Source organism: Physeter macrocephalus, chromosome 4, assembly GCF_002837175.3.
Source record: "Physeter macrocephalus isolate SW-GA chromosome 4, ASM283717v5, whole genome shotgun sequence".
In the NCBI taxonomy this organism is placed as follows: domain Eukaryota; kingdom Metazoa; phylum Chordata; class Mammalia; order Artiodactyla; family Physeteridae; genus Physeter; species Physeter macrocephalus.
In genome coordinates, this window is record NC_041217.1 from 4,320,793 (window position 1) to 4,347,464 (window position 26,672).

A 26,672-nucleotide genomic window follows, 5' to 3' on the forward strand; every position below is an offset into this window, starting at 1 on the left:
CAGTTTAACCTCTGACCACAGAATAAAAAGCCAGTAAGGGGGAAGAAGTGTTGGGAAGGGGTGAGGTAGAAGAATAGGAGGACCGTTCACTGAGGTCTCTGCTGTTTATAAAAACAGGTCCAGCGGATGGATGACTCAGAGATGGATCCCTGGATTCTCGTAAGGCAGGCATCTTTCCAAAACTGTCTTTTGACTCAATAGTCTTAAATGTAGGTGTTTAATATCTTTATTTGAAGATTGAATCTTGCGGACCACAATATAAATGCAAGAAACAGTAGAATTGTAATATTTTTCTTTTGCTCTCTCTCTCTCTCTCTCTAATTAAGAAGTGCCATTAACAGACTTCTGCTAAGTTCTGAATATTTATTTCCTTGCTGTATGAGGATAAGAGCCTGTTTCTCCTTTTTTCTTGATTCTTTTATCCCTCAGTTTCTTTATTTGATATGACTCTGCATCTTTACAGCAGAGAGAAGCAGGACTGTGCACATCTCTGTACATTTTAAGACTCCCATTTGATCGGTGGCATTTTCGTAGCTGCTGTGTTAATTCCAGGTCTTTGGGAGGTCAGGGTTATTATACAACTCCAGGCAGGAGCTAGTTGCAGTCCTAGTGTAAAGAAGCCTCTGAGTTTGTCTCCCAGTGTTATCAATACTGGGAATTTAGTTATAATCCAATTAGAATGGATGGAAATTAGGTTGTTAGTTAATCATTGGGTCACCTGCCCTCTTGGCTCAACCAGTATGGACTGTTTGCTTCTCCTTCTCCTCTCAATCAGGTCTGACCATCCCGGGTGATAATTAAGGTCTTGTGCATTTGGGCCCCTTGCTTGACCGTGCTGATGTATGTAACTTTTTCCTGAAAAAAAACTGACTGTCAATACGGGGTAAACAGCCGCTTGCATCGTGTTATGTGGGACATACCCTCAAGCTCAGTCGGCCAGGGGGTCATCGTTTCATTGAGTTAGTATTCCTTCTGTTGTTCGGATTTCCTTTGGTAACAATAGATGCTTCTCCCTGCCTTTACCCAGTTTCACCCTGAAGAAAATGGGAAAAGAGGGAGGGTTTGAAAAAGAGAGGGGGAGAGAGAGCACGCTGGCTGGACAGTGATGGTGAGGGACACGAGCAGAGAGACGCTAGAAAGTGGAGGTGCAGAGAGAGTTGGGGGAAGGAGATGGGGTTGGGGGGCACGTCTGAAACGCACAAGTTAGGGAGGTGGGTTTATGTGAAGAGAAAGAAATAGTTATAGTGACCTATCACCTGGGCTGATGCATTATTTTCATTCACCACGGCCACACCTGTATCTCAGTGTTTTCCCCTCTCGTGATTTCTAACAGTGAGAGGAGTCTTCTCGTGTGTCAGGTGCTTTTATAAGCTACATGTGCGTGCGTATGTGTATAATCTCCACTCATCCTAACAACATGCCACAGGGAGGTACTAGTGATAATTCACCGCTTTTCCAAGGGGGAAACGGAGGCCCAGCCTGAAGTATCTTGAGAAAGATCACACGTAGCTCATGGTTGGCAGTGAGCGGCACGTCTGCCTGAAGTCTGACTTTGGAACTTAGCCACCTGGCCTCCTAACACTATGCTATGCTTCTTTAAAAATTCACAGAAGGTATAATTATATACTGACTAAAGTTTTGAACTTCAAACGACAGTCCCCCAACTTTAAAAAAAAATTGTTTTACTTTCTTAGTACTTCCTGTAGAATAACCTAAACAGGAGGCAATTGCTCACCTTTTAAGAGGAGAACCTGGTGTTGAAATACACAGATAAATATAGATACTTTTGATCTGTATATCGTGAATTTCACATTCATTTTTCTTCTTTCATTTTGTCTTTTCCTAGTATAGTTTCTCATTTAATTTTTTTTCTAAACGTGTAATTCTGTGTGTTGTTCCAAATGACATAGTTCTCTCTCTTGTTCCTCTGTTGATCTGTTTTGATTCTTTGGCCGTCTGGTTTTGTCATTTCTTCCGAGCTGTGATGTGAATACTCTTGGCGAGTTACGAGAATAAAGTAGCACCCGCTGTCCCTCAGACTCTCTGGGAGCAGTTGTCCTTTACGTTGAATCGTGGAGTTGTCATATGATGATATCAACATTTATGAGTTCTAGTAAGCTGCTTTTGAGAGTGATAAGCTCTCTTCCACTTTGAGATGGTATTTTCTTTGGATAGTATGCCTGTAAAATCGAGACACCTCAAAAACGTTAAATTTCTGTAATGTGTATATGTACCAATTATGATTAAACAACCTGTATCTGACTTTTTTTTTTAAAGTGTGGTTCTTAAGTCCAAGCGAAGTGGTTTGTTAATACTATCCATTTTCATTTTATCTTAAAATGTTACCTTAGAATCAGCAAACTGGAGGGATTCTCCTGCACTGTGTGTGAACTTAGATACACGGGAACCATCTTGATTCTAAAAGACACCAGAACAGATTTAAAAAAATTTCAAAATAGTGGTTTACTTTGCACATATGATCAACCTTAAAGAATTATTTTCCTTTTCTAATTTAAATCCTCCTACCATAGTAAAGAGGTCAGAAAATAATGGCCCCCTGAAACACATTATTTGGCTCACACAGCGTTTATGAACTGTTCAATCGTTTTTCCCAATTTAAAAATCAGGTGACTTTTTTTCCTTGAAAATTCTGACTTCTCTTGAAAAATCAAGAGTATCTGTCCGCGCCGGGCCCACGCTCCACGTGGCTGGAGCTGAGTGGTGGACGCCTTCTGAGGAGGGGCTTGGGAGTCGGCCCTCCACCTGTGTCTCCCCCCAACCGCCCCCAATTCCCTGCTCACTCAGTTCCATCCCCTGTGTATCCCCTGGAGGCGTTTAACCTTGAACCGCCATTATTCCTTTTCTGTCTAGAAGGAGGGACTATATTTGTGAAGTGAATAAATAATTATACCTTGACTTTGCTCAGATTTTAAAGAAAATTTTATTTTTATTTTATTTATTTTTTGCTTTATGCCACATTTAAAGATTGTTTGGCACAGATACCTGATTCATTATATTACTTTTCAGTCAGGGTTAATCAGACTTATGTTAGAGTAGGCTGGCTACTTCTCACAATTAAGCAAATTAAAATAAGGAAAATTCATGAAATTTACTCTGAAGAAATTTATATGATAGGGAAGAATTTTGTATGCCTTATATATGTTCATTGAATGGAGAGAATGAAGGATTCAAGAAAAACCTGAAAAAGCCCTTTAGGCAGTATACATCAAGAATATGAAACATGATTTCTGCCTTCAGGAGCTTTATTTATAACACAGTGAAGTCGTAGTGTAGGGCAGTGTACTTCAGAAGAACTGGTTCAGATGGTGTGCGTGGCCCGGGGGGCGGGCCAGTCTGCGTGGTTGCAGTGTTTCGGGAAGGCCTCAGAGCCTAGGTCCAGAGCAGTGCATAGAAACTTTGGAACGATGGAGAAAAGGATTTCAAGGAAGGGGTTATAGCATGAGTCAGTGCTTGAAATTGGGGATAAACTTTATTTATATGAAGGACAGGAGGCCTGCAATGAGCAGAAAACTTGAATTGGAGTGTGGTGGGAAATACACTTCAGATTACTTACGTAATCGGGTGCAAAATGCAGAATTTTGCTACACCGACTAGTGTCAATACATGGAGTTAGTGATTGTGTTAAAACTGAACATTTTATTTGAGGCACAAAATACCTACGAAGTTGGAAGAGCTGAGTTTTGTTATCCTCGCCAGCGGGAAGCCACTGAACATTTTTCTGTGAAGGGAGACATAACAAGAACGCTTTTTTAAGAAGATGAATTTAGTGGCAGAGGATTGAGAAGAGCCAGGGGCAGGAAGACTTAGGTAATAAGGATGTAGAACAGGATGAATGTGGAAGAGGAGGAACGGACGAGAGCTCCATTTCACAGCAAGAGCTGACATGATTAGGAAGTTGATTGGATGTAGAGGATGGAGGAGGCATATTAAGGCTGATTCTGAGCTTTTTGAAGAAGCTTTGGTGCCTGGGTTCTGTTAGTAGAGATGGATAGGATTCTGTTTTAGATACCCGTGTAAGGTGTGGTATAATGAAATCCTTGGAAAAATCGGGCACGAGATACAGAACTTTGCTTTATTGATGCTTATGAGCGACTCTGTACAGCACTTATGTTTTATATATGGCATTATATGTTCTACTTTTGAGTCTAGTGTCTGAAACAATATTTGAAACTTGAAGAAGACTGAAAACTTTTAAAAGCCTTGAGAAAAAATTTCTTTACAGAAAGATTGAGGCAGTCATTCTCAGCCCAAGCTGCACATTAGAATAACCTGTGGAGTTTGAAAAACTCGCAGACATCTCCTATGGTCTGGGATGTGGCCAAGAGGTTGGGGGGGTGTGTGTCACTTTTTTTTTTTTTTTTTGGTTGATGTTTCTTAGGTAATTTCTAATGAGCAGAAAGGGTTGAGAACCACTACCTTTACACAGTGGAAATACTTGGTGATGGGAAACAGAGTTTCAGTAACCATTTTTGAGTTTGCCTTTTTTTTTTTCAAATTATGTTGTGTGTATGATCCATACCCCCTGCCCCCCTTCCCCCCCGCCAGTTTTTCAGGAAGAGAAAAAAAGATGTAAATTTCCAACCATTAGGTTTATTTGACACTTCAGGAGGGAGGCTGGGAGATTTGGAGCCGACCCTGTGTGTGGGCGGAATACGAACAAGTACATCTGTTTAGTGGGGCAAAAAGGAGCCTGACCTTCAGGGAGAAGACAGGCCCCTTAAGACCCCTCCAGCCCGTGATCTGCAATGCGTGATTATCTCCATCTGTGATAAGTAACTACATCTTCTGCACACGTTCTCTGTAATCTCACGTGACAAGTTATTCTTGTGAATTTGTGTTTGCTCCTGCAGTCTACTTAGAAGTAGAATCCAGCCCAGTTGGCCCCCAGAGTAGATCACTGTTTTCTACTTGAAATACTCGGCAAAGTCTTCTAAATGTATCCTCAATAACTTGATAATTATATGTTCCAAGGAAAAGGGTGAAAATTACCCTAGGGCTTAATTATTTGCAAGCAAGTTCAGACTAATAGCTTTCTGCCCCTTCCACAAAATGTTTCTTGTTGCCAATATCAGTATTATATTTACCAATCACAGTATTGGCCTCGGTTAATGGTTAATGATATATGCCCATTATTAGTTCAAAGAAGTTCTCGCTACCAACAGGGAAGACTTTAGAACTAAAACAGCATAATTCAGTTAGGAACAGGATGAAATGTCTATTCACGTATCTCTTCCTTTCATTTGTTCTTTTATAGTGTATCGAGAAAGACCTAAAAGTTCCTCTCTTGTAACTGAGAACTGAGCTATAATATCTAGGTCACGCACACTTTGCTTATCGTAACGCATCTCATTAACAAGGTTCCTAATCTTTGCTGTGGACATTTTACAGGTGTTGTCCCAGTGCTCGTGGGCCTCTCCAGCTTGAGGGTACGGGTGGCGTCACATTGATATTTAGACTCAGACGTTGACTGCTTGATAGCCCCTAGCTGAGTACCCTCCAGGTCTCTGTCCCATTTTGGAGTGTTCCCTCTTCTTTAGGATTTCTGTGGACCCCTCAGAGGTGCCTCCCAGGTGCCGGGGAGTTCCTTGTCGACCTCGCCTGCCCTGCTTCCTACCTTTGCTCTCAACGTCTCGCCGCGGTCATTTCTGTAGACTTGGGGGCGCTCCCGCTAGGACGCTGCCTGTGCTGCTGGTCGGTGCCGACGGTGATGACCCTGGCTCTCACCTGGGCTGCTGGGGTCGCTCTGGCTGCTCCTGGTTCCTGGACCGACACGCCACTCGTGATGAAGTCAGTCACAGCTCGTTGCATTTTCAGTGTCACCTCACAGCCTGGATCGCGGTTCTGCAAAGTGGGCGAGGAGGTGGCCCCTAATCATCTACGTTAAAGGAGTTCTGCAGAGCTCCTTTCGTTTTTATGAAACACTCTTCTTTTCTCCCCAAGGTACTCACCTGCCACTGGGTCAGGTCAGATGCATAAAATGTCTACTGTAATCTGTTGGGAGAATTTCCCTTTGATTCTTAGGCCCTACTGCCTTCTATCTCAGCAGGGTGGATCATCTCGTAAGTTTTATCTGCCCCCTTCCCTTCTATTTTTACCACAAATTGTCCATAAATGTCTGAATCCCAGTCCCAGAGGTTAATGATATATGCCCATTATTAGTAATACAATAAGATCCAAGTTCTTTTCTCAGGTGGTTCATTTTATGTTATCGGGATTATTGCAGTAGTCTGGAAACTGGCTTTATTATTTTGTTGTCTTTCGTTTTGTACTCAAGGCAGCAGCCAGGTGATCCTGATAAATACGTCAGAGCTTGTCACTTCTCTACTCAAACTTTTTTTTTTTTTTCCTACTCAAACTCTTGTGTGTCCCTTTCTCAGAGTGCAAGCCAAGTTCCTTTTGATGACTTATAAGGCCCTCCTGTTCTGCTGCCTCCTCCATATCTCTCTGACCTCATCTTGCCTCCTTGTTTTCATTTAACACTGTGTTTCAGAGATTTTTTTCCTATGAACAAATATGTTTTTCAAGGCTTTAGTCTTTTTCAAGGCCATATAGTATTTCATAGAATAATAATGCTATAACTGTTTCCATACTAATGGACTTGTACGTTATTTCCAGGACTTTGTTAGTTGCAAACAATGATTCAATAAATACTGTTATGTATATATATCTGGGTACATGAAATATATTATTTCTTGCATTTCATACTTTTCTTTTGGAGAATTAACTTTTTTCCTGATGATGCTACAATCTTTAGAAGTTCTTTAGCAAGTGTCCAGTTTTATCTTTCTAAAAATATCTTTATTTTACTCACATTCCTGTTTATACAGTTCTCAGAGGACAAGCATACTTTTTCAGAAGTTTCAGATATATTATTCCACTGTCTTCTGGATTCCATTGCTGTCTTTGGGAAGTCTGCTGTAGGTGTAATATGTGTGTATATGTGTATATATATATATATATGTATATATATATATATATATATATTTAGAGATTTAGAGTTTACCTCTTTTCCTCTAGGATGCTTTTAAAGATGTGTTATGTCTTTTTGTACTCTGTAACTTCATTATAATGCCTCTGGATGTGTCTTTCTTGAGATGTTGCTTGGGTTTGTTGTGATTTCTAATTCTGAGGATTTATGTCTTTCACTGCTTTTGGAAAACTCAGTCATTATTTCTTCTAATGTTATCTCCATCCTTCCCTTGTTTTGTACACCCCAGTCTCTTAGATCTGATCTTTTAGAACTTGAAATAGACTTATATTATCATTCTAGTCTCCATTTTTCTTAACCTTCTTTATATTTCTCATTTTGGAGCATTTGACTGTGCCTCATTCTTTTAATATCTTTTGTGTCTGATTCATTTCACTGTTTCCCTCTTCACTTGTATATGATCTGTTTATTTCTTCTAGTGAGCTTTTAATTTCATAGATTATATATTTTTTCATTTCTTAAAGTTTTGGTTGTTTTCAAAATTTGCCTTTTTTTTTTTTTTACAAAAAAGAATCTCATTGCTCATGTTCTGAATCCTTATTTCTTTAATTATTAAAAAAATCCTTATTATATATGCTGTTTCAGATAATTGTAATATCTTAAGCCTTTGAGGGGGAGGGGTTCTAATTCTGTTGTTTCTGATGGCTTATAGATTTTCTGTAGTAAATTTGAATTGCAAACCCATCTTTGGCGAGACCTGGGCTGAGTGTTTCTCCTAGAGGCAAACATGCTTGCCTCTGTCATATGCCTGAGAATGCCGTGTTTCTGGGGTCACAGAATCCGTTCTCAGGCTCTGGCAATACAAAGATAAATAAGATAAGGAGTTATGGCATTTACAGTAAGTCTCTTAGTGAATTTATATGTTTGAGCTTTAAACTACATTTCTTTTACATTTAACTTGATTCTAGCTTGAAAGTATTTTGAAAAAACTGAGATGCATCGTTTTATTTGGTTCTTTAATGTTTTGTTTTATAGTTTTATTTTTCATTTTAAAATTAGTTTTTAAATGTTTTTAGTAGTTATACTTCATAAAGCTCACACAGATTTTTATTTTAGTAAGCCTTGAGTCATTTTAATAGTATATTCTATTTATTAACTTTGGCTTATTCCCAAGTGATTGAAATTTGTGTTATATCCAGGAGTGCCAGGAGTCTACTGTAGTTCAAGCTATATATCAAACAAGAAAAGCTTTGACCCAGTTTGCCCTTGTGCTTGAAATTATTTCCTGGTGTAATATGAAGATTATTTTAAATGTTGTAAATAAAACAGAACTGCTTTATGAGGCTCAATTAATTTTACATTTCTGAGTTTTCATGTCAATGCTATTTCTTGAAAATCTGTTTTAATTCAAAGAGTTAAATATAATGAGTACTGAGAACATAAACATGTCTTCTTTTTAGTTAATCATGTACTCGTAGAAAGAATATATAAAGAGCAACAGTCTCAAAATGCTAGTCTGAGAGCTAGCTTAAAGCCTGGCCTCTTGCCTGCTCTTCTTCTCTTTAAGGGAATTATAATAGAAGCTATTGCTTTAGGATATGATGAACATCTCAGCTGACTAAAAGGTATTCCAGATTTTGTATGGAAGATCATCTTTCTATAAGCCGCCTACTAACTTTTATCCCCTGCATTCTAATAAAAACTTTTGTGTTGGCTTTTAATGACTGGTATCTGAAAAACGTCAAAACATTGATTCTCAGCTGTAAGTTCCTTGTCATAGATTAATCAAGATTGAACATCTGTGGTACAGCATTTCTTTCCCTTTTTTTTGTTGTTGATTTTTTAAAAACGCTCATGAAGGGCCCTTGGGACAGATGGCCCCTCACTGTTGATGGTTCGATTACCATGATCACCCACAGCTTCAGAGGAGTGCGAAGAAAAGAAATTGCTTTCTTTGTCAAGGTGTTTTCAATTCAATTCTCACCCATTAGCCCTGTTTGGTTAAGTTTGGAATTACTCTATCAGGTGATTGATGAGGGTTTTCATTTTATTATAATCTTGTGTAAAAGGAATAGAAGTAGCAAAATGATATATCTAAGCTGCTATGGATTATATTTTCTTAAGGTTCTTTGAAGTTCCATTTTCATTACCTTAGCTAGAATTTGCTTATATATGAGCAAAAAGAGCTTCATTGTTTTGAGTTGTGATGCTAATTTTAGATCATTCTGGGAAGAAACATTTATAAAGGCTAGAACTGGTCATTAAATTGTTTCTATAGTTTAAGTTTCAAAAGCAACAAAATAATTTTACAGTAGTAGTTGTTTAATTATCCAGATGATTCTTCAGAGTGAAGATGATCACTATGGCATCATTATTATATTCAGATGTTTCTACACCATTGCTTATATACATTTTTAAGAGGTTCAGCAAACTGACAAATTTCCAAAATTGTGTGTTTTTAATTTTAAATATGTACATTATGTAAAGCAATAAGTAGAAGCGTGATCTCTGCCGTTTTTGTAACTGGTTATAAAGTAAGACATCTTGAAATAATATTTTCATTTCCTTAAGGTTTCTGTATATGTAAGTCAAACTCAAATGAGTAAGTGAAGAATTATTTTAGTTCTAGAATGAGAAGATACTGATTTGACTCTATTAGTAATTAATATTCTATTTTAGATTTGTTCACATATATTTTTCCAAAGATTGTTCAGAGAACGTCTGTAGGGTTTAGGCCATTATTTTACAAAAATGCTTAAATATTTGGTTTGCTAAAAATATTTTCCTGTGGATAATGAAAATTTCTAAACTTGTGAATATGCCTTAAACTACTGTCCACTTAATGAACAACAAAATTAAAGATGAACAAAGTAGAGCAAATTGGGCTTATTTGTAGTGTGCTTTTATACGCAGCAATTTATGTTAGAAAGGCTGTATAATAGGAACAAGGATATCTGGATTGTGGTCTTGGCTTGAATAGGTAGTACGTCCAGACGTGAAATACAATATAACTTCCTGAGTATGAGTGGTAAAAAAGAATCTTTAAGGTCCGCTCCCATTCAGAAAACTCTGATTCTGTCCATACATAATGAACCATTTTTTGAATGTTTTAAAAGAAAAGAAAACAGAGGCCCTAAATTAGTTTTTACATTCACAGATATTGGCATTTATCCTTTCTGTTGTTCACATTGGAACTAATTGCTTAAATTCTACGAAAGAAAGCATTGTAGGAAAGCACAGAAAAATAATTTCTCACAGACAGATGGTATGGTACAAAAAGACTTACTTTTTTTTTAAAAATGTAATTGAAGTATAGTTGATTTACAATGTTGTGTTAATTTCTGCTGTACAGCAAAGTGACTCAGTTATACATACATATATTCTTTTTCATATTCTTGTCCATTATGGTTTATCACAGGATATTGAATATAGTTCCCTGTGCTATACAGTAGGACCGTGCTGTTTATCCATTCTATATATAATAGTTTGCATCTGCTAATCCCAAACTCCCAGTCCATCCCGCCCCACACACGCCCTCCTCCTTGGCAACCACAGGTCTGTCCTCTATGTCTGTTTCTTAGATATGTTCATTTGTGGTATATTTTAGATTCCACATATCATATGGTATTTGTCTTTCTGACTTACTTCGTTTAGTATGATCATCTCTAGGTCCATCCATGTTGCTGCAAATGGCATGATTTCATTCAAAAAGACACATCTTATTTAGATATGGACTATCTGTGTGTATGTATCTGGCATATAGAGATAGAAGAAATAACAGACAGTGTCTCTTTATGTCTATGTAGCCATAGTTCCTCATCATTGTTCCTTAAATCATACAGTCACAATGTCATAAAACACTTAATTTTGAAATAAAATTTCCATTGTTGTAGAGAAAGAGAATTACCTTTTTTTTTTTTTTTTTTTTTTTTTTTGCCGTACGCGGGCCTCTCACTTGTTGCGGCCTCTCCCGTTGCGGAGCACAGGTTCCGGACGCGCAGGCTCAGCGGCCACGGCTCACGGGCCCAGCCGCCCCGCGGCACGTGGGATCCTCCCGGACCGGGGCACAAACCCGTGTCCCCTGCATCTGGCAGGCGGACTCTCAACCACTGCGCCACCAGGGAAGCCCAGAGTTACCATTTTAATAGTAACTATTAGCATTGAAATATTTTAAAAACATTTTGGTAACATTTTACTTGCTCAGATTACTTCCTACTATCCCTGTCATGGTTGATATTTTCTCTGAAAATATACCTGTTGCCAGATAAAATGTATATGTAATAGAGGGAATTCTGAATTATTCATTGCCGCGTTTTAAAGAATATTTTCAGCCAACAAGTATTCAATGCTTTCACACGTGGTCCATAGCGCTCATCGGTGTGAGAGATACGTGGTCGCTTTGCTGTTGGTTCTCAAAGTGTGGTCCTCAGATGAGCAGCAGCAGCATCACTTGGGAACTTGTTAGAAGTGCAGCTCTCAGACCCCCTGTGACCTCCTGGCTCAGAAGTTCTGCAAGTGGGACCCTGGGGTCTGTGTTTTAACAAGCTCTCTAGGAGCTTTTATTGCACACTAAAGTTTGGGAACTACTGAGCTGGGCTTTTAAGAAGACGCTGAAATTTTAAATTAACATCGTATGTTAACTTTAAAGTAATTCGTGCAAACGCCTGACTATGTATGCTTTCTTAAGATGTAGCCTGAATTTAACATTATTCAGCAATGAATTTTTTACTTTTACTGTTGCTAGTAGTCTTAAAGTTTGTAACGTTATGCAGTCTATGGTACTGCGTTTTTTGGGTGGATTGGTAAAGACTTTTATTAATATCTTGTTGGCATGAGTGGTGTCTTTCTACCAGGGCTGTAAACCTATGTTTTTCTGGGTTGCACGCCAAGGAAAAATGGGAGGGTATGTGTTTTCTGGATCTCTGCCTTCATCAAGTCATCGATGGCCCTAAATGAGGGAGTGAGTTGCTTTTTTAAATACTTTTTTGGTGATCAGGCTGGATATTAAATTACAATAATTAATTATTTTGCAAACTGTTTTGACAGATGTAGTGAAAATTACAATTTTAGGGGTGTGACGTCAGCAAGATGGTAGAGCAGGAGACCTCGGCCTCCATCCCCTCCCCCCACCAAATATAAACAATTAGACAGCTGTTCACAAACAAAAACTGCTCTCTGGGAGAGCTCTGGAGCCCACTTAAGAAACTTCAGCAACACAGTGGAACAAGAAACTTGAGAATAACCACAGTGGGGAAGTAAGAACAGCTTCATTTTGACTGTATCATCCTATCCCCCAGGCCAGCATTGCTCGGTACCCAGAGTGAACTCTACAGCTAGAAGGAGTTCCCCTTGTAGGGGAAGAATAGTGGGATGAGTGACCAGATTCCCCAGTCTTTTAGGGCACCACACAGAGGTCCCGCCTCAGTTGCACCCACCCAGAGACCGGCAAAGCCAAGAGGTGTAGAGATAGCTAGGAGCGAGGAAGACAAGCTGGCCACCCAGCCCACGTGGCAGGAGCAACTGCAGTTCCCCGTGACCTGCTCTGCAGGTGACCCCAGCTGGTTCGGAACCCCTGCGGATTCTACTGGCTTTCACCCCACGGATATTTGTGTTTGCTGACACCAGCCACCTGAGACCCTCCTGTTTTGCCAACTCCTCTCCTCTCCCAGCCTCCCCTGCTGGAGCCTGGGAATCGCACCGGTAGCCAGCCCAGGCCTCTGCAGCTATGCAAGTGCAAGACACCAGTCTAGACCCTCGTGGCTGACCCCCACCGCTGTGCAGGCGCTCAGGGCTAGCTCCTCCAGCTGTGCACTTGCATGCCACCGGTCTGATGCTTGTCACCGCCCTCCACTGCTCTGCACACGGCTGAGGGAAGACTATGCAGTCTTGGGAGAGCACGCTGACAGCCAGGGCCCCCTGCTGTTGTGGGCCTGGGTCAGATCCTGTGTTCTGTTGCTGGCCGGAACCACCGTGCTGACCTGCAGCTGGTCCCTCCAGCTCTGTGCCTGCATGCCTCTGGTGGGATCCTCATTATTAGCCTTCACTGCCCTGTGCTCAGAGCATAACCGCTGAGAGCATACCACTGGCACTGGCAGTACTGCTGCTCATCCTGGTTTCTAGCCACTGGACTTGGAGGCACTACTGAGGACGCTCACAGCCCTTGGCAGCCTCAGTGGATCCCCTGCAGTACTTGCTAAGGACCGTGCGATTGTAGGTGCCGTCCACCCAATGGCCTGAGCTGATGAGCCACCACATGCCCCTGCACCACTAGGCATAGAGTCGGCACACTCCAGCATGCCTCCACCTGCAGGTGAAAGTCTTCCCTTATAGAAGTTGGTCCATCACACCTGGAAGTAATGGCTGCTTCTTCAGTGCACAGACACCCGTGCAAGGCTACAGGGATCGCAAAGACTCAGGGAAACATGACTCCGCCAAAGGAGTACAGTAAGCTTCTAGCAACTGGCTGCAAAGAAATGGAGTTCCAGGAATTGCCTGACAAAGAATTCAAAATAATTGTTCTAGTAATACTTAGATAGCTATAAGAGAACACAGAAAAACAATTTAATTATATCAGGAAAACAATACAATAACAAAATGAGAAGTGCAGCAGAGAAGACAAAAAAGAACCGAACAGATTTTGGAGCTGAAGAATACAATGACTGAACTGAAGAATTTAATAGAAAGCTTCAACAGCAGTCTAGACCAAGCAGGAGAATCTGTGAGCTTGAGGACAGATCATTTGAAATTAACTGCTCAGAGGAGCAAAATGAAAAAGAAGTGAAAAAGAATCATGAAAGCCTGTGGGTCTTATGACACCATTAAGGCAACCAGTCATGTAGTATTGGAGTTCCAGAAGGAGAAGAGAGGGAGAAAGTGGTAGGAGACATATTTAAAGCAGTAATGGCTAAGAACTTTCCTAACCTGGGGAGAGATTTGGACCTCCTGTTCATGAGGTTAATAGGTCACCCAAAAATTTAAATCCCAGTTGATCTTCTCCAAGATACATTATAATAAAATGGTCTAAGATCAAAGACAAAGAATTTTAAAAACAGAGAGAGAAAAAGGTTTCTCTCGTGAAAGGACTATCAGCAGAGTTTTCAGCAGAGACCTCGTGGTCTAGGAGAGAACGGAATGATATATTCAAAGTGCTGAAAGAGACCACCAACCAGGAATACAGTTGACCCCCTGAATGATGTGGGGGTTAGAGGGACTGACCCCCCCCACACACCATGCAGTAGAAAACTTGCGTATAACTTTACTGTCAGCTCCCCTTATCTGCCGTTCCACAGATGGTGTAGTACTGTAGTATGTATTTATTGAAGAACGTCCATGCATAAGTGGATCTGCACAGTTCAAACCTGTGTTGTTCAAGGGTCAACTGTACTGTACCCAGCAAAGTCATCCTTCAGAAATAAAGGTGAGGTAAAGACTTTGCCAAGCAAATGAAGGCTGAGGTGGTTCATCACCACTATACCTGCCTTACAAGAAATGTTGAAAGCACTTCTTCAACCTGAAATGAAAGGATGCTAACTATGAAGACATAGGAAAAGAAACAACACACTGGTAAAGGCAAATATATAGTCAAATTCAGAATGCTCTGATACTGTAATGTGGTGGTGTGTTAACCACTTTAATATAAAGGTTGAAGGACAAAAGTATTAAAATTAATAGTTAGGGCTTCCCGGTGGCGCAGTGGTTGAGAGTCCGCCTGCCGATGCAGGGGACACGGGTTCGTGCCCCGGTCTGGGAGGATCCCACATGCCGCGGAGTGGCTGGGCCCGTGAGCCGTGGCCGCTGGGCCTGTGCGTCCAGAGCCTGTGCTCCGCAACGGGAGAGGCTGCAGAAGTGAGAGGCCTGCGTACCGCAAAAAAAAAAAAAAAAAAAAAAGGTATAGCAACAATTTGTTAGGTACACAATATAAAAAGATGTAAAGTGTGACATCAAAAACATAAAATGTGTGTAGGAGGAATAAAAGGGTAGAGTTTTTGTATGTGATCAAAGTTAAGTTGTGATGAGGTTAAAATAACTGCTGTGTCTCTTAAGATTTTTCAAGTAAGCCTCAGGGTAACCACAAAACAAAAATCTATAGTAGATACACACAAGATAAAGAGAAGGGAATCAAAGTATACCATTATGGAAAATGATGAATTCACAAAGGAAGACAGCAAGAAAGGAACTATAAAACAGAAAACAGTGAGCAAGTATTTGCTTGATTATTTAGGTGTTCTGATGTAGTATGCATATATACTTACGATTATTATAATCTCTTGATGAATTGACCCCTTTATTATTATATAATGACCTTGTCTTGTTACAGTTTTTGACTTAGTCTATTTTGCCCAATATAGTGATCTCTCTCTCTCTCTCTCTCTCTCTCTATATATATATATATGTATATATATAAATCTGCTGTCTTTTGGTTTTCATTTGTTTGCATGGAATAACTTTTTCCACTGGTTCACTTTGAGCCTGTGTGTGTCTTTGAGTGGAAGTGAGTATCTTGTAGGCAGCATATAGTTGGGTCTTATTTTCTTATCTATTCAGTCACTGTATGCCTTTTAATCACTTCAGATGTAAACAGACTAAATTCTCCAATAGACGGAATTCTCCGATGAAAAGGCATATAGTGACTGAATAGATAAGAAAATAAGACCCAACTATATGCTGCCTACAAATACTCTGTTAGGTCAAAGGGACCTAACAGACATATACAGAACATTCCATCTAACAGCAGCAGAATATACATTCTTCTCAAGCATACATGGAACATTCTCCAGAATAGACCATATGTTAGGTTACAAAATAAGTCTCAGTAAATTTTAAAAGATTGAAAGTACCTTTTCCAACCACAGTGGTATGAAGCTATAAATCATTAACAAGAGGAAAACTGGAAAATTCACAAATAAGTGGAAATCAAACAACACACTCCTGAGCAACTAGTGGGTTGGAGATTAAATCAAAAGGGAAATAAAACAATATACTGAAACAAATGAAAATGGAAATATACCAAAACTGATCGGATGCAGCAAAAGTTGTGCTAAGAGGGAAGTTTATGGCAATAAATATCTACATTAAGAAAAAAGAAAGATCCCAAACAACCTAACTTTACACCTCAAGGAACTTGAAAAAGAACAAACTAAGCCCAAAGTTAGCAGAAGGAAGGAGATGACAAGGATTACAGCAGAAATATGTTAAATAGAGAATAGAAAAACAATAGAAAAGATAAAACAGATAATAATCTTATGTTTTGAAAAGATAAACAAAATTGACAAATCAGATTTATCAAGAGGAAAGGAGAAAGTACTCAAATAAAGAAAATTGTAAATGAAAAAGGAGACATGACAACTGATACCACAGAAATACAAGGATAATAAGACACTACTAGGAACAACTATATGCCTACAAATTTGACAACCTAGGAAAACAAGAAATGTATGTATTTAACCATTCAAAGAAATATAACCTACCATGTCTGAATCATGAAGAAATAGAAAATCTGAACAGACCAATAATAAGTAAGGAGATTGAATTAGTAATCCAAAACCTCCCAACAAAGAAAACCTAAGACCAGATGGCTTCATGGGTAAATTCTACCAAACATTTGAAGGAGAAGTTAGTGCCAGTTTTTATTATACTCTTCCAAGAAATTGAAGAGCAGGGAACACTCCCAAACTAACTTTATAAGACCAATATTACCTTGATACTAAGCCAGATGAGGATACTAAAAGAAAGAAACCTACAAGTGCCAATAACCCTAATGAATATAGGTGCAAAAAATCTCAACAGAATACTAGCAAACCAAATTCAACAACACATTAAGAGGATCGTACACTATGATCAAGTAAGATTTATCCATGGATACACAGGTGGTTCAACATATGCAAATTAATAAATATGATACATCATGTTAAAAGAATGAAAGATACAGTTTTTGTGGTCATCTCAGTAGATCAGAAAAAGCATTGGGTAAAGTTCAGTATCCTTTTGTGAAAACTCTCAACAAATTGGATATCGAAGGAACGTACCTCAACATAATAAAAGCCACACAACAGTCCCACAACTGGTATCATGCACTACAGTGAAGGGTTGAAAGCTTCCCCTCTAAGATCAGGAAGAAAACAAGGGAGCCTGCTCTTATTCAGCATAATGCTAGAATCCTACCCAGAGCAGTTGGGCAAGGAAAAGAAAGTCATCTTAATGACTTAAGGAGAGGAAGAAGTAAAAATGTTTGCTGATGACATGATCTTGTATATAGAAAATCCTAAATACTCCACCAAAAAAATGTTATAACTAATAAATTCAGTAAAGTTTCAGGATACAAAATCAACATACAAAAATAAGTTACAATTCTGTACACTAACAATTACCTGAAAAATAAATAAATAATCTTATTTACGATAGCATCAAAAACAATAAAATACTTAGGAATAAATTTAACCAAGGAAATGAAAGATTCATACAGTGAAAACTATAAGACCAGTGATGAAAGAAATTGAAGAAGACACAAATAAGTGGGAAGATATCCCATGGTCGTGGATTGGAAGAATTAATATTGTTAAAATGTCCATACTACCCAGAATCATCTGTATATTCAATATAATACTCATCAAAATTCCAATGGCTTTTTTCACAGAAGTAGAATTATAAAGTTCTTATGGAACCACAAAAGATCCCAAATAGCCAAAGCAATATTGAGAAAGGACAAAGCTGGAGGCATCCCACTTCCAGATTTCAGACTATACTACAAATTACAGTAATCAAAACTGTGTGGTACTGGCAGAAAAACAGACACAGAGACAAATGGAACAGAATCCAGAGCTCAGAAGTAAACCCCACATGTATAACTGAGCAATATTTGGCAAGGGAGCCAAGAATACTCAATGTGGAAAGGATAGTCTCTTCAATAAATAGTGTTGGGAAAACTGGATATCCACATGCAAATGAATGAAATTGGACCTCTGTCTTACAGAAGTCACAAAAATTAACTTGAAATGGATGAAGGACTTCAATATAAAATGTGAAAGTATAAAAATCCTAGAAGAAAACAAATGGTAAGTTCCTTGACATCACTGTTGGCAATTATTTTTTGGATATGATACCAAAAGCACAAGCAACAAAAGCAAAAAGCAAGTGGGACTATATCAAACTAAAAAGCTCTGCACAGCAAAAGAAAATGAAAAGGCAGCCTATAGGATGGGAGAAAATATTTGCAAACCATGTATCTGATAAGGGGTTAATACCCAAAATATAAAGAACTCATACAACAGCAACGAACCAAATAATCCAGTTAAAAAATTGGCAGAGGGCTTACAGAGACATTTTTCCAAAGAAAAGATCACAGCCGCCAACAACTACATGAAAAGGTTCTCAACATCACTAATTATCATGGAAACGCAAATCAAAGCATAATGAGATGTTATCTCACACCTGTCAAAATGGCTGTTATAAAGACAAGATAACAAATGCTGGCCAGGATGTGGAGGAGAGGAAACCCTGGTTCATTATTGGTGGAAATGTAAATTGGTGCAGCCACTACAGAAAACAGTATGGAGGTTCCTCAAAAAATAAAAAATAGAACCACCATGTGACCCAGCAATCCCACTTCTGGGTATTTATCCAGTGAAGATGAAATCACTATCTTGAAGAGATATCTGCACTCCCATGTTCATTGCAGTATTATTCTCAATAGTCAAGATATGCAAACAACCTAAATGTCCATCAGTGAATGAACGGTTAAAGAGAATGTGGTGTGTATGTAGCATGGAGTGTTATTCCACCCTAGAAAAAAGGAAGGCTACCTTGCCATTTGCAACAGCATAGGTGGACGTCCTTGAGGACGTATGCTCCATGAAGTAAGTCAGAGAAAGACAAGTACTATATGATCTCACTCATGTGAAATCTAAAAACATTGGACTCAAAGAATCAGAGTAGGATGGTGGTTACCAGGGGCTGAGGGGTGTCAGGAGATGTTGGTTCAAGGGTACAAACTTTCAGTTATAAGATGAGTAGGTTCCAGGGATCTAATGTCCAGCATGGTGACTGTAGTTCACAAATACTATATTGTGTATTTGAAAGTTGCTTTGAGAGAGGGCTTTAATGTTCCCACCATACCAATGATAATGAAAACAACAAGTTAGTAACTATGTGTGGTAAAGGATGTGTTAATTAACCTTATTGTGGTAAAGATTTCACAATATGTACATTTATCAAATCATCTCGTACGCCTTAAGCTGACAGAGTGTTATATGTCAAATATAATTCAGTAAAGCTGGAAAAATTGTAATTTTAACTGTAGTTATCTAATTTCATGGTTTTCTGGGGTTTTTTCCCCCACATAATAGTATATGTGGAAAATGAGATTTATATGGTAAGCTTGGGTAAACAAATAAGACTGTTCTTTCAGATAATTCCAGAGAGAGCAGGGAGGAGTGGAAGGCAGGGAAGACAGGAGGGAAACGGATTTTATACTTTTCAGTACCTACGTCTGATCACAGATGGAAAGCGTTGTTATGTACAGGTGTAAGACCAGAACTTCGGCTGCCCAACTTCATAATTACAAATGTTCCATTTATTTATTTTACTTTATTTACTTTATTTCTTTTATTTACTTTATTTTTCAGTCCTACAGTCTTCAGATATATGCAGTAGATTTTCTACTGAAAATAAACTGTTTTAAAATGCTTTAGCATGACTTGGTATAACATTTAGTACTAATGGATTTTACAGAAAAAAATAAAACCACTTCTCTTTTTTAGCTTTAGTTCAGTTCACATCTGTAACCACTCTTCTGTTGAGGCTCTCTTTCCATCACACGTGACTGACAGAAACCTCAGCCCTGACTGAATCTAGCAGTTATCTCCTGCGCCTTGGCCCTTGGATGATGATGGGGAGATACCACATTGTTGCCCTTAAACACTAGGCTGGACACCCACCAAACTGAGTTTTCAGCAGTGCCTGGAACAGTTGCTTCACACCTCCTCAAGCCCCCCAACAACTTCCCTCCTGGGAGGGAGCTTTGCTCCTACTATACGCACAAAATAGTCAGGAATTTTTGCACAAAACTCTTAACTTTGTACCCCAGATTCTAAAATCTCCTTGGATTCATATCTCCTCTCCTCTTTTCTTGTTCCTATAACAATGGGAAAATATTCTTCAGCTTCTGTCCAAGGCTCATCTCATTGTCTTGATCAGGATGCCCTCTTCCTGCCTCCTCAGGGGCGTGCATCTCTTCTTTTCTGGCTCTCTGCTGCCTCACTAACTCCCATGATCACCTAAACATGTTCAAGTCTGCGCCAGTATAAAGGAAACAGAAATGACAAACAGCTGTCTGGCTTCACCTCTTTCCTCCTGTCTTTACTTTTCTTCTCCCTTGTACTGTCTCTTAAACACGTTGCCCCCATACACGGTGCCTCTCTCCTCGTTCTCCATGGTCTTCTTAATTGGCCTTCTGCCTCCCATCCTGCCACTGGAGCTCACTTTACTGTGTGTGGCTTATGCTTTACACACACTTACCATTTTTTGAGCCATCACCTTGCTTAATGTTCTGCCACATTTGTCTGAGAATTTTTTGGATGCACTCTCTTCCCTTGACTTTCATAAACACACACCCTAACTGTATTCTCCACACACTTCTGGTGTTCCTTCTCCCTTGGTTTAGTGGCTTCCTCTGATACCATGGGTACATCTTCAGCTCTGTAGTCTGTCCCCTGTCTCTCCAGCTTCATCCCGTGACATTCTCTCTCTCCTACTCTGCATTCTAGATATATTACTTCTTTTTTAATTTCAGTTTCCAAATGTTTTCTGCTTTCTTTTAACCTCTAAGACTTAGTGCATATTGTTTCTCCATTCCGGAATGTTCTCCTCTGCCCACTTTGTAGCCCAAATCATCCTTTGCTTGTCTAACTAGTGGCTTTCTAAATTACATTGGCTTTCCTTGCGCTGTCCGGTAGTATCCTGTCCTTTTAGTATAACACTTACTAAATTTGACTGAGCTGTAGGTTTAGATGCCGTCCTTTTCTATACATTGTAGAGACCTATTTTGTTTAGTTCACCATTATATATCTTCATAGGTGGAAGATTTTCTTTAATGATTCCTGCTCATTTATATTCAAGAGACATCACCATTCTTTTGTTAGGAACATTTTTTGAAATTATTAAGCCAGTGGATTTTCAAGTTCAGTTCAAGCGTTCCTGCAGGATACCTTCTTTGCACAAAAACTAGGTAGCTCTGTGACATTTTTCTCCATGTATGCTATAGGGCTTTGGAGGGCAGGGACTTTTCCTGTTTCTTTAGCGTTGCATAGATTTTTGAATAAAATAAATTGAACTTAAGTGGGACAGAGAAATATATTGATTTTGGAAATTATTTAAAATAGCTGCTCCTTAGATCTCAACTAAGAAAGTTCTAGCCTCTGACATTAACTAGCCTTATATTTAAGACATGCTCCTCTGACATTAACTAGCCTGATAATTAAGACATGCTCCCAGGGACTTCCCTGGTGGCGCAGTGGTTAGGAATCCGCCTGCCAGTGCAAGGGATATGGGTTCGAGCCCTGGTCCGGGAAGATCCCACATGCCACGGAGCAACTAAGCCCTTGCACCACAACTACTGAGCCTGCACTCTAGAGCCCGCGAGCGACAACTACTGAGCCCACCTGCCACAACTACTGAAGCCCACACGCCTAGAGTCTGTGCTCCGCAACAGGAGAGGCCACCGCGATGAGAAGCCCGCACACCACAAGGAAGAGTAGCCCCCGCTCGCCGCAACTAGAGGAAGCCCGCGCACAGCAACGAAGAACCAACGCAGCCAAAAATAAATAAATAAATAAGTTTACTTTTTAAAAAAAGGACATGCTCCTCATTGCATTGGCTTCAGTTTCCTCATTTGTAAAATTCTGATTCTGCAATGTAGGTGAATAAGCACTGAAGCTATAATCAAGCAAAACACTAATACTGTATATTCTGCCTTTTCAAAAGTATATAGTCTCTGAACTGTGGTTTTACAAATGCATAATTTTAAGTATATTCATCTATGAATTCCACAGAGTTAAGTAAATATTATTTATGTAAATTAAAGTTTTTCCTGCATTAAAAAAATAGTGTAGTTGAATCACAGTAATATTTTAAGTTATTTTAATTTTTGTTTTTAGTTACAGGCCAGAAAATGTGAAAGGTCTGGTTGCAAAGGAAAATGAAATATTACTAAATTTATCTCACTTTACATTAAAAAAAAAAAGCCTCAGTCAGGAATTTGGAGTACTTGTGATGGTGATGCACAAATAATACATTAAATACTCTCCTTCCAAATTTACTGATTTAATAAAAATGTGCATATTTGTCTCACTACACTGTAACATTCTTTTATTAAAATAAGAGATTAACTATATTTATGTAAAAATCAAGTTACGTGTTCTTCCTTTCATGTTTATTTGGTTTCCGGATTGTTGGTGGCAAAGTTTCTCTTTAAGATGTGGAGTCTCCTTGAGTTGCCGGTGGACACTGGACAGAAGAGAAACACGGTGTGTCCCAGTCACCACGGGCAGCGGTGACTCCTACCAGCAGTTCTCATCCTTTCACCCATAAAATCAGCATAAAATCGACCTAGCTTTGCCAGGTCAGATCTCGCATCTGGAAAGTAATCCCCAGGGAACAGAAAATTCCGTCGTTGTGCATAAATTTGAAAATTGGATTATTATCATGTTTTTCGGAGCTCTTTTGTTTCTTCCTCTGCAGTCCTTGTGAAGAGTTGCTGCCAACGTGTGTCAGATACGGGGTAAACCTAACCACACAGGCAGTAATAACTAAGTTAATCCATTTCAGATATGGATGCACATGATTATAATACATTTTTGGGTGCTGAAGTGTAACACGCATTGAATGAAAAGAAAAGAAATAGGGTATTTTCCACTATGTGACTAAACCGATATTTGCTGTGTTCATGTATTCACTTGTTCATCCTCTGTGTAAGAACAGACCAGACGGGACAGAAAAAAACTGCCTGGTGTTAGGGATGAAGAAAAGTGAGCGAGGAAAACATAATTAGGTAAATGCTGCAAATAGCAGGGCGAACTGTTAGGGCTATCCAACAGGACAAATGTCCTGGTTTTAAGGTATAAGTGTAAGGAATCTGTCACATTTTCTCAAATGGTAACTGTAAAATTGAGGTTGTTTAAAAGGGATATTTAAATATTCACATTGAAACTCTAACTCCATTATTTATAAGAAGGGACTATTCCACATTTCTGCATGATGACTTGTTTATAGGGCCATTAGTTATTGTATTAATTTATTAAAATAAAAACTTTTGTTTAATATTTCATGAAGAATCCATCATACACTTTTGTTTTATGAGGTGCAAATCTTAATAACTACCGTTTTGGTAAAACTGCCACATAAACACACACACACACGTGTACATACATGGGCATATATATATATATTTTCCAACATAATTTCTACAGGACATTAACGTTTCAGTATTTTTAGGTGATCTATACATGTCACAGTCATTTTAAAAATGTACACATTTTGTTTTACATGAAGGCATAATCATTTAATATTAGCTCCATAAATTAGTAATGCATTATTCTTATATAAGATGTTTTAAATGATTTTTATGTTAATTTATGTAGAAACTTTTTATTCCTTAGTAAAAAGGTTAATTGTAGAAAGTATGCTTCCTTTTTTTTTTTTAAGTTAAAATATTTGAAAAAAATTTTTTTTGAGCTTAATAAGTAACACAGCAAGAGAAGCCAACTCATGCTCAAAATGTTGCTGGGTAATTACTGAGTTTTGGAATTCAATACTTGAAATGATGCATCATTGGACTGTACTTTTTTTTTTTTTTTTTTTTGCGGTACGCGGGCCTCTCACTGTTGTGGCCTCTCCCGTGTAGCACAGGCTCTGGACGTGCAGGCTTAAAGGCCATGGCTCACGGGCCCAGCCGCTCCGCGGCATGTGGGATCTTCCCGGACTGGGGCACGAACCCGTATCCCCTGCATTGGCAGGCGGACTCTCAACCACGGCGCCACCAGGGAAGCCCAGGACTGTAATTTTTAAAAAGCAGTATGGTATAGTGGAAATAATGGGATTGAGCTGTAATTTTTTACTGACTGGGTACATAAAGTGGTATTTTTGATATTCTGATCCTGTCTTGTCGGTTGTGCTTGTTACTTAATATTGGGCTTTCAAAGGCTTTTTCAAAAGTAATATTATCCTTTGCACAGTATCCTTTTAAAGCACATTTGCAGTATTCAGAAGTATGTTATTGACAGAATTAAAAAATACATATGCAACCGAAATATTTTTTAGTGTTAATTAAAAAGAATTCTTTTTATTATGCTAAGTAGAAGAGAAATATTGTGAAGAAATAACGAAATTGAAAACCAGTGCGAATATTTATAAAACAACATTGATTTTTATATATGAATAACTGGATATAATGTATTAGAAAAACATCTCTGAAATACCCCAGAAATGTCAATTGTATTTTAAACAAGCTTGATGCCTTATGCCTACCAACTTATCTATTGTTTTAAAAGCTGATTTATGGAGTTGCAAATATGGGATTTCAAAAGTGATCCTTGATATAAAACAAACATTATTACTGTGTTTATACACTTTTATTGAGGATTTTATTTTCTTTTTCATTTTTTAAATTGAAGTATAGTTGATGTACAATAAATGTAAGTTACAGGTATACAACATAGTGATTCACAATTTTTAAAGGTTATATTCCATTTATAGTCACTACAAAATACTGGCTATATTCCATGTGTTGTACGATATATCATTGTAGCTTATTTATTTTGTACATAATAATTTGTACCTCTTAATCCCCTACCCCTGTTTTGCCCCTCACCTTCCTTCTCCCCACTGATAACTACTCATTTGTTCTCTACATCTGTGAGTCTGTTTCTTTTTTGTTATATTCACTAGTTTGTTTCATTTTTTTAGATTCCACATATGAGTGATATCATACAGTACTTGTCTTTCTCTGACTTGTTTCGCTTAGCCTAATACCCTCCAAGTCCTTCCATGTTGTTGCAAATGACAAATTTTCATCCCTTTTTTATGGCTGAGTAGTATTCCAGTGTGTGTGTGTGTGTGTGTGTGTGTGTGTGTGTGTGTGTGTGGCTGAGTAGTATTCCAGTGTGTGTGTGTGTGTGTGTGTGTGTGTGTGTGTGTGTGTGTGTGTGTGTGTGTATACATACATACCGCATCTTCTTTATCCATTCATCTGTCAGTGGACACTTAGGTTGCTTCCATATCTTGGTAATTGTAAATAATGCTGCTGTGAACATTGGGGTTCATGTATCTTTTCGAATTAGTGTTTACATTTTTTTTCGGATATATATCCAGGAGTGGAGTTGCTGGATCATATGGTAGTTCTTCTAGTTTTTTGAGGAACCTCTATACTGTTTTCCACAGCGGCTGCACCAATTTACATTCCCATCAGTAGTGTAGGAGGGCTCCCTTTTCTCTGCATCTTTGCCGACATTTGCTATTTGTGTTCTTTTTGATGATAGTCATTCTGACAGGTGTGAGGTGATATCTCATTGTGGTTTTAGTTTGCAGTTCTCTGATGATAATGATGTTGAGCATCTTTTCATGGGCCTTTTCACCATATGCATGTCCTCTTTGGAAAAATGTCTTTTAGGATTTTAAATGGAAATTTAAGATGTATTTTAGTCTAGTTTCTGAGGGCTGTAATATATTTGATTACATATTTACCACATTTATATTTTTCTTTTCAAATTAAAACCAGTATATTAAGTGGAGTTAAACCTGGAAATTTGTATTTCAGAATCTTAAAATCTAAGGTATATAAATAAAAAATGAGTTGCTAAAAGAAATAATATTTTAAATAATCTGACCAAGTTATTCATTTTATTATTCCTGTTCCAAAGGTCATTAAAACCCTTAAACTATCAAAATATTTAATTTTGAACCTCATCAACTGTAAATATTTAAAGAAAAAATTTAAAATTATTAAAAACAGTAGCTTTGACAATTTTAAGAGTATTTGAACAAGACTGTTGCTATAAATGTGTTATTTTCTCTGTTTAATGCTCTGTGTCAATTATTTACAGATCCGGAGGTATTGTGGAAGTTCCCAGAGGACTTTGCAGACCAGGTTGGAACCACATAATTTTTAAAAAGCATTTAAAATTGGAGCATTAATGATTATTACTACTACTACTATGACTACCACATATGAATTGCTTTAAGTATTTTCTCTTGATCAACTCTTAGAATAAAAAGCCATGTGTGCAGAATACATGGAAAATGTTTTGAAGTTACCAGGTAGATGCGTGATGAAGAGGCCCTTTCGTGAAGCTATTAGCAAGTGAATGTTTACAGTTTCAGCATGTTTTTATACTCTTTTAATGTGTCTGTGGAATATATATTTGGGAACAAACATTTCCCCATCAGAAAACGTGATGATGTGGTACTTTGAGGGATACCCTTCTGTAAATAAGACAGTAAGAAGTAGTAACTGCTATAACTAAGAGGTCAGTTCTACCCTTGTTACAGTAATGTTTGAATCATTAACATATAAGTTGAATTGATATTATTTTCTTATTTTATTTTATTTTATTTTATTTTATTTTTTGTGGTATGCGGGCCTCCCTCTGCCGTGGCCTCTCCCGTTGCGGAGCACAGGCTCCGGACGCGCAGGCTCAGCGGCCATGGCTCACGGGCCCAGCCACTCCGCGGCACG

At 38.4% G+C, this 26,672-nt stretch overlaps 1 protein-coding gene across 8 annotated transcripts in view; it reads left to right on the top strand.

Moving 5' to 3' along the window:
- DENND1B (DENN domain containing 1B) overlaps positions 1 to 26,672 on the top strand; it is a 278,187-nt gene that overhangs the window by 48,521 nt on the left and 202,994 nt on the right. For all 8 annotated transcript variants that reach the window (XM_055084008.1, XM_055084009.1, XM_055084007.1 and 5 more), the window contains one exon: positions 26,041 to 26,084. In XM_055084008.1, the coding sequence (XP_054939983.1) occupies positions 26,041 to 26,084 (44 nt within the window). The remainder of the gene's footprint in view (positions 1 to 26,040; positions 26,085 to 26,672) is intronic.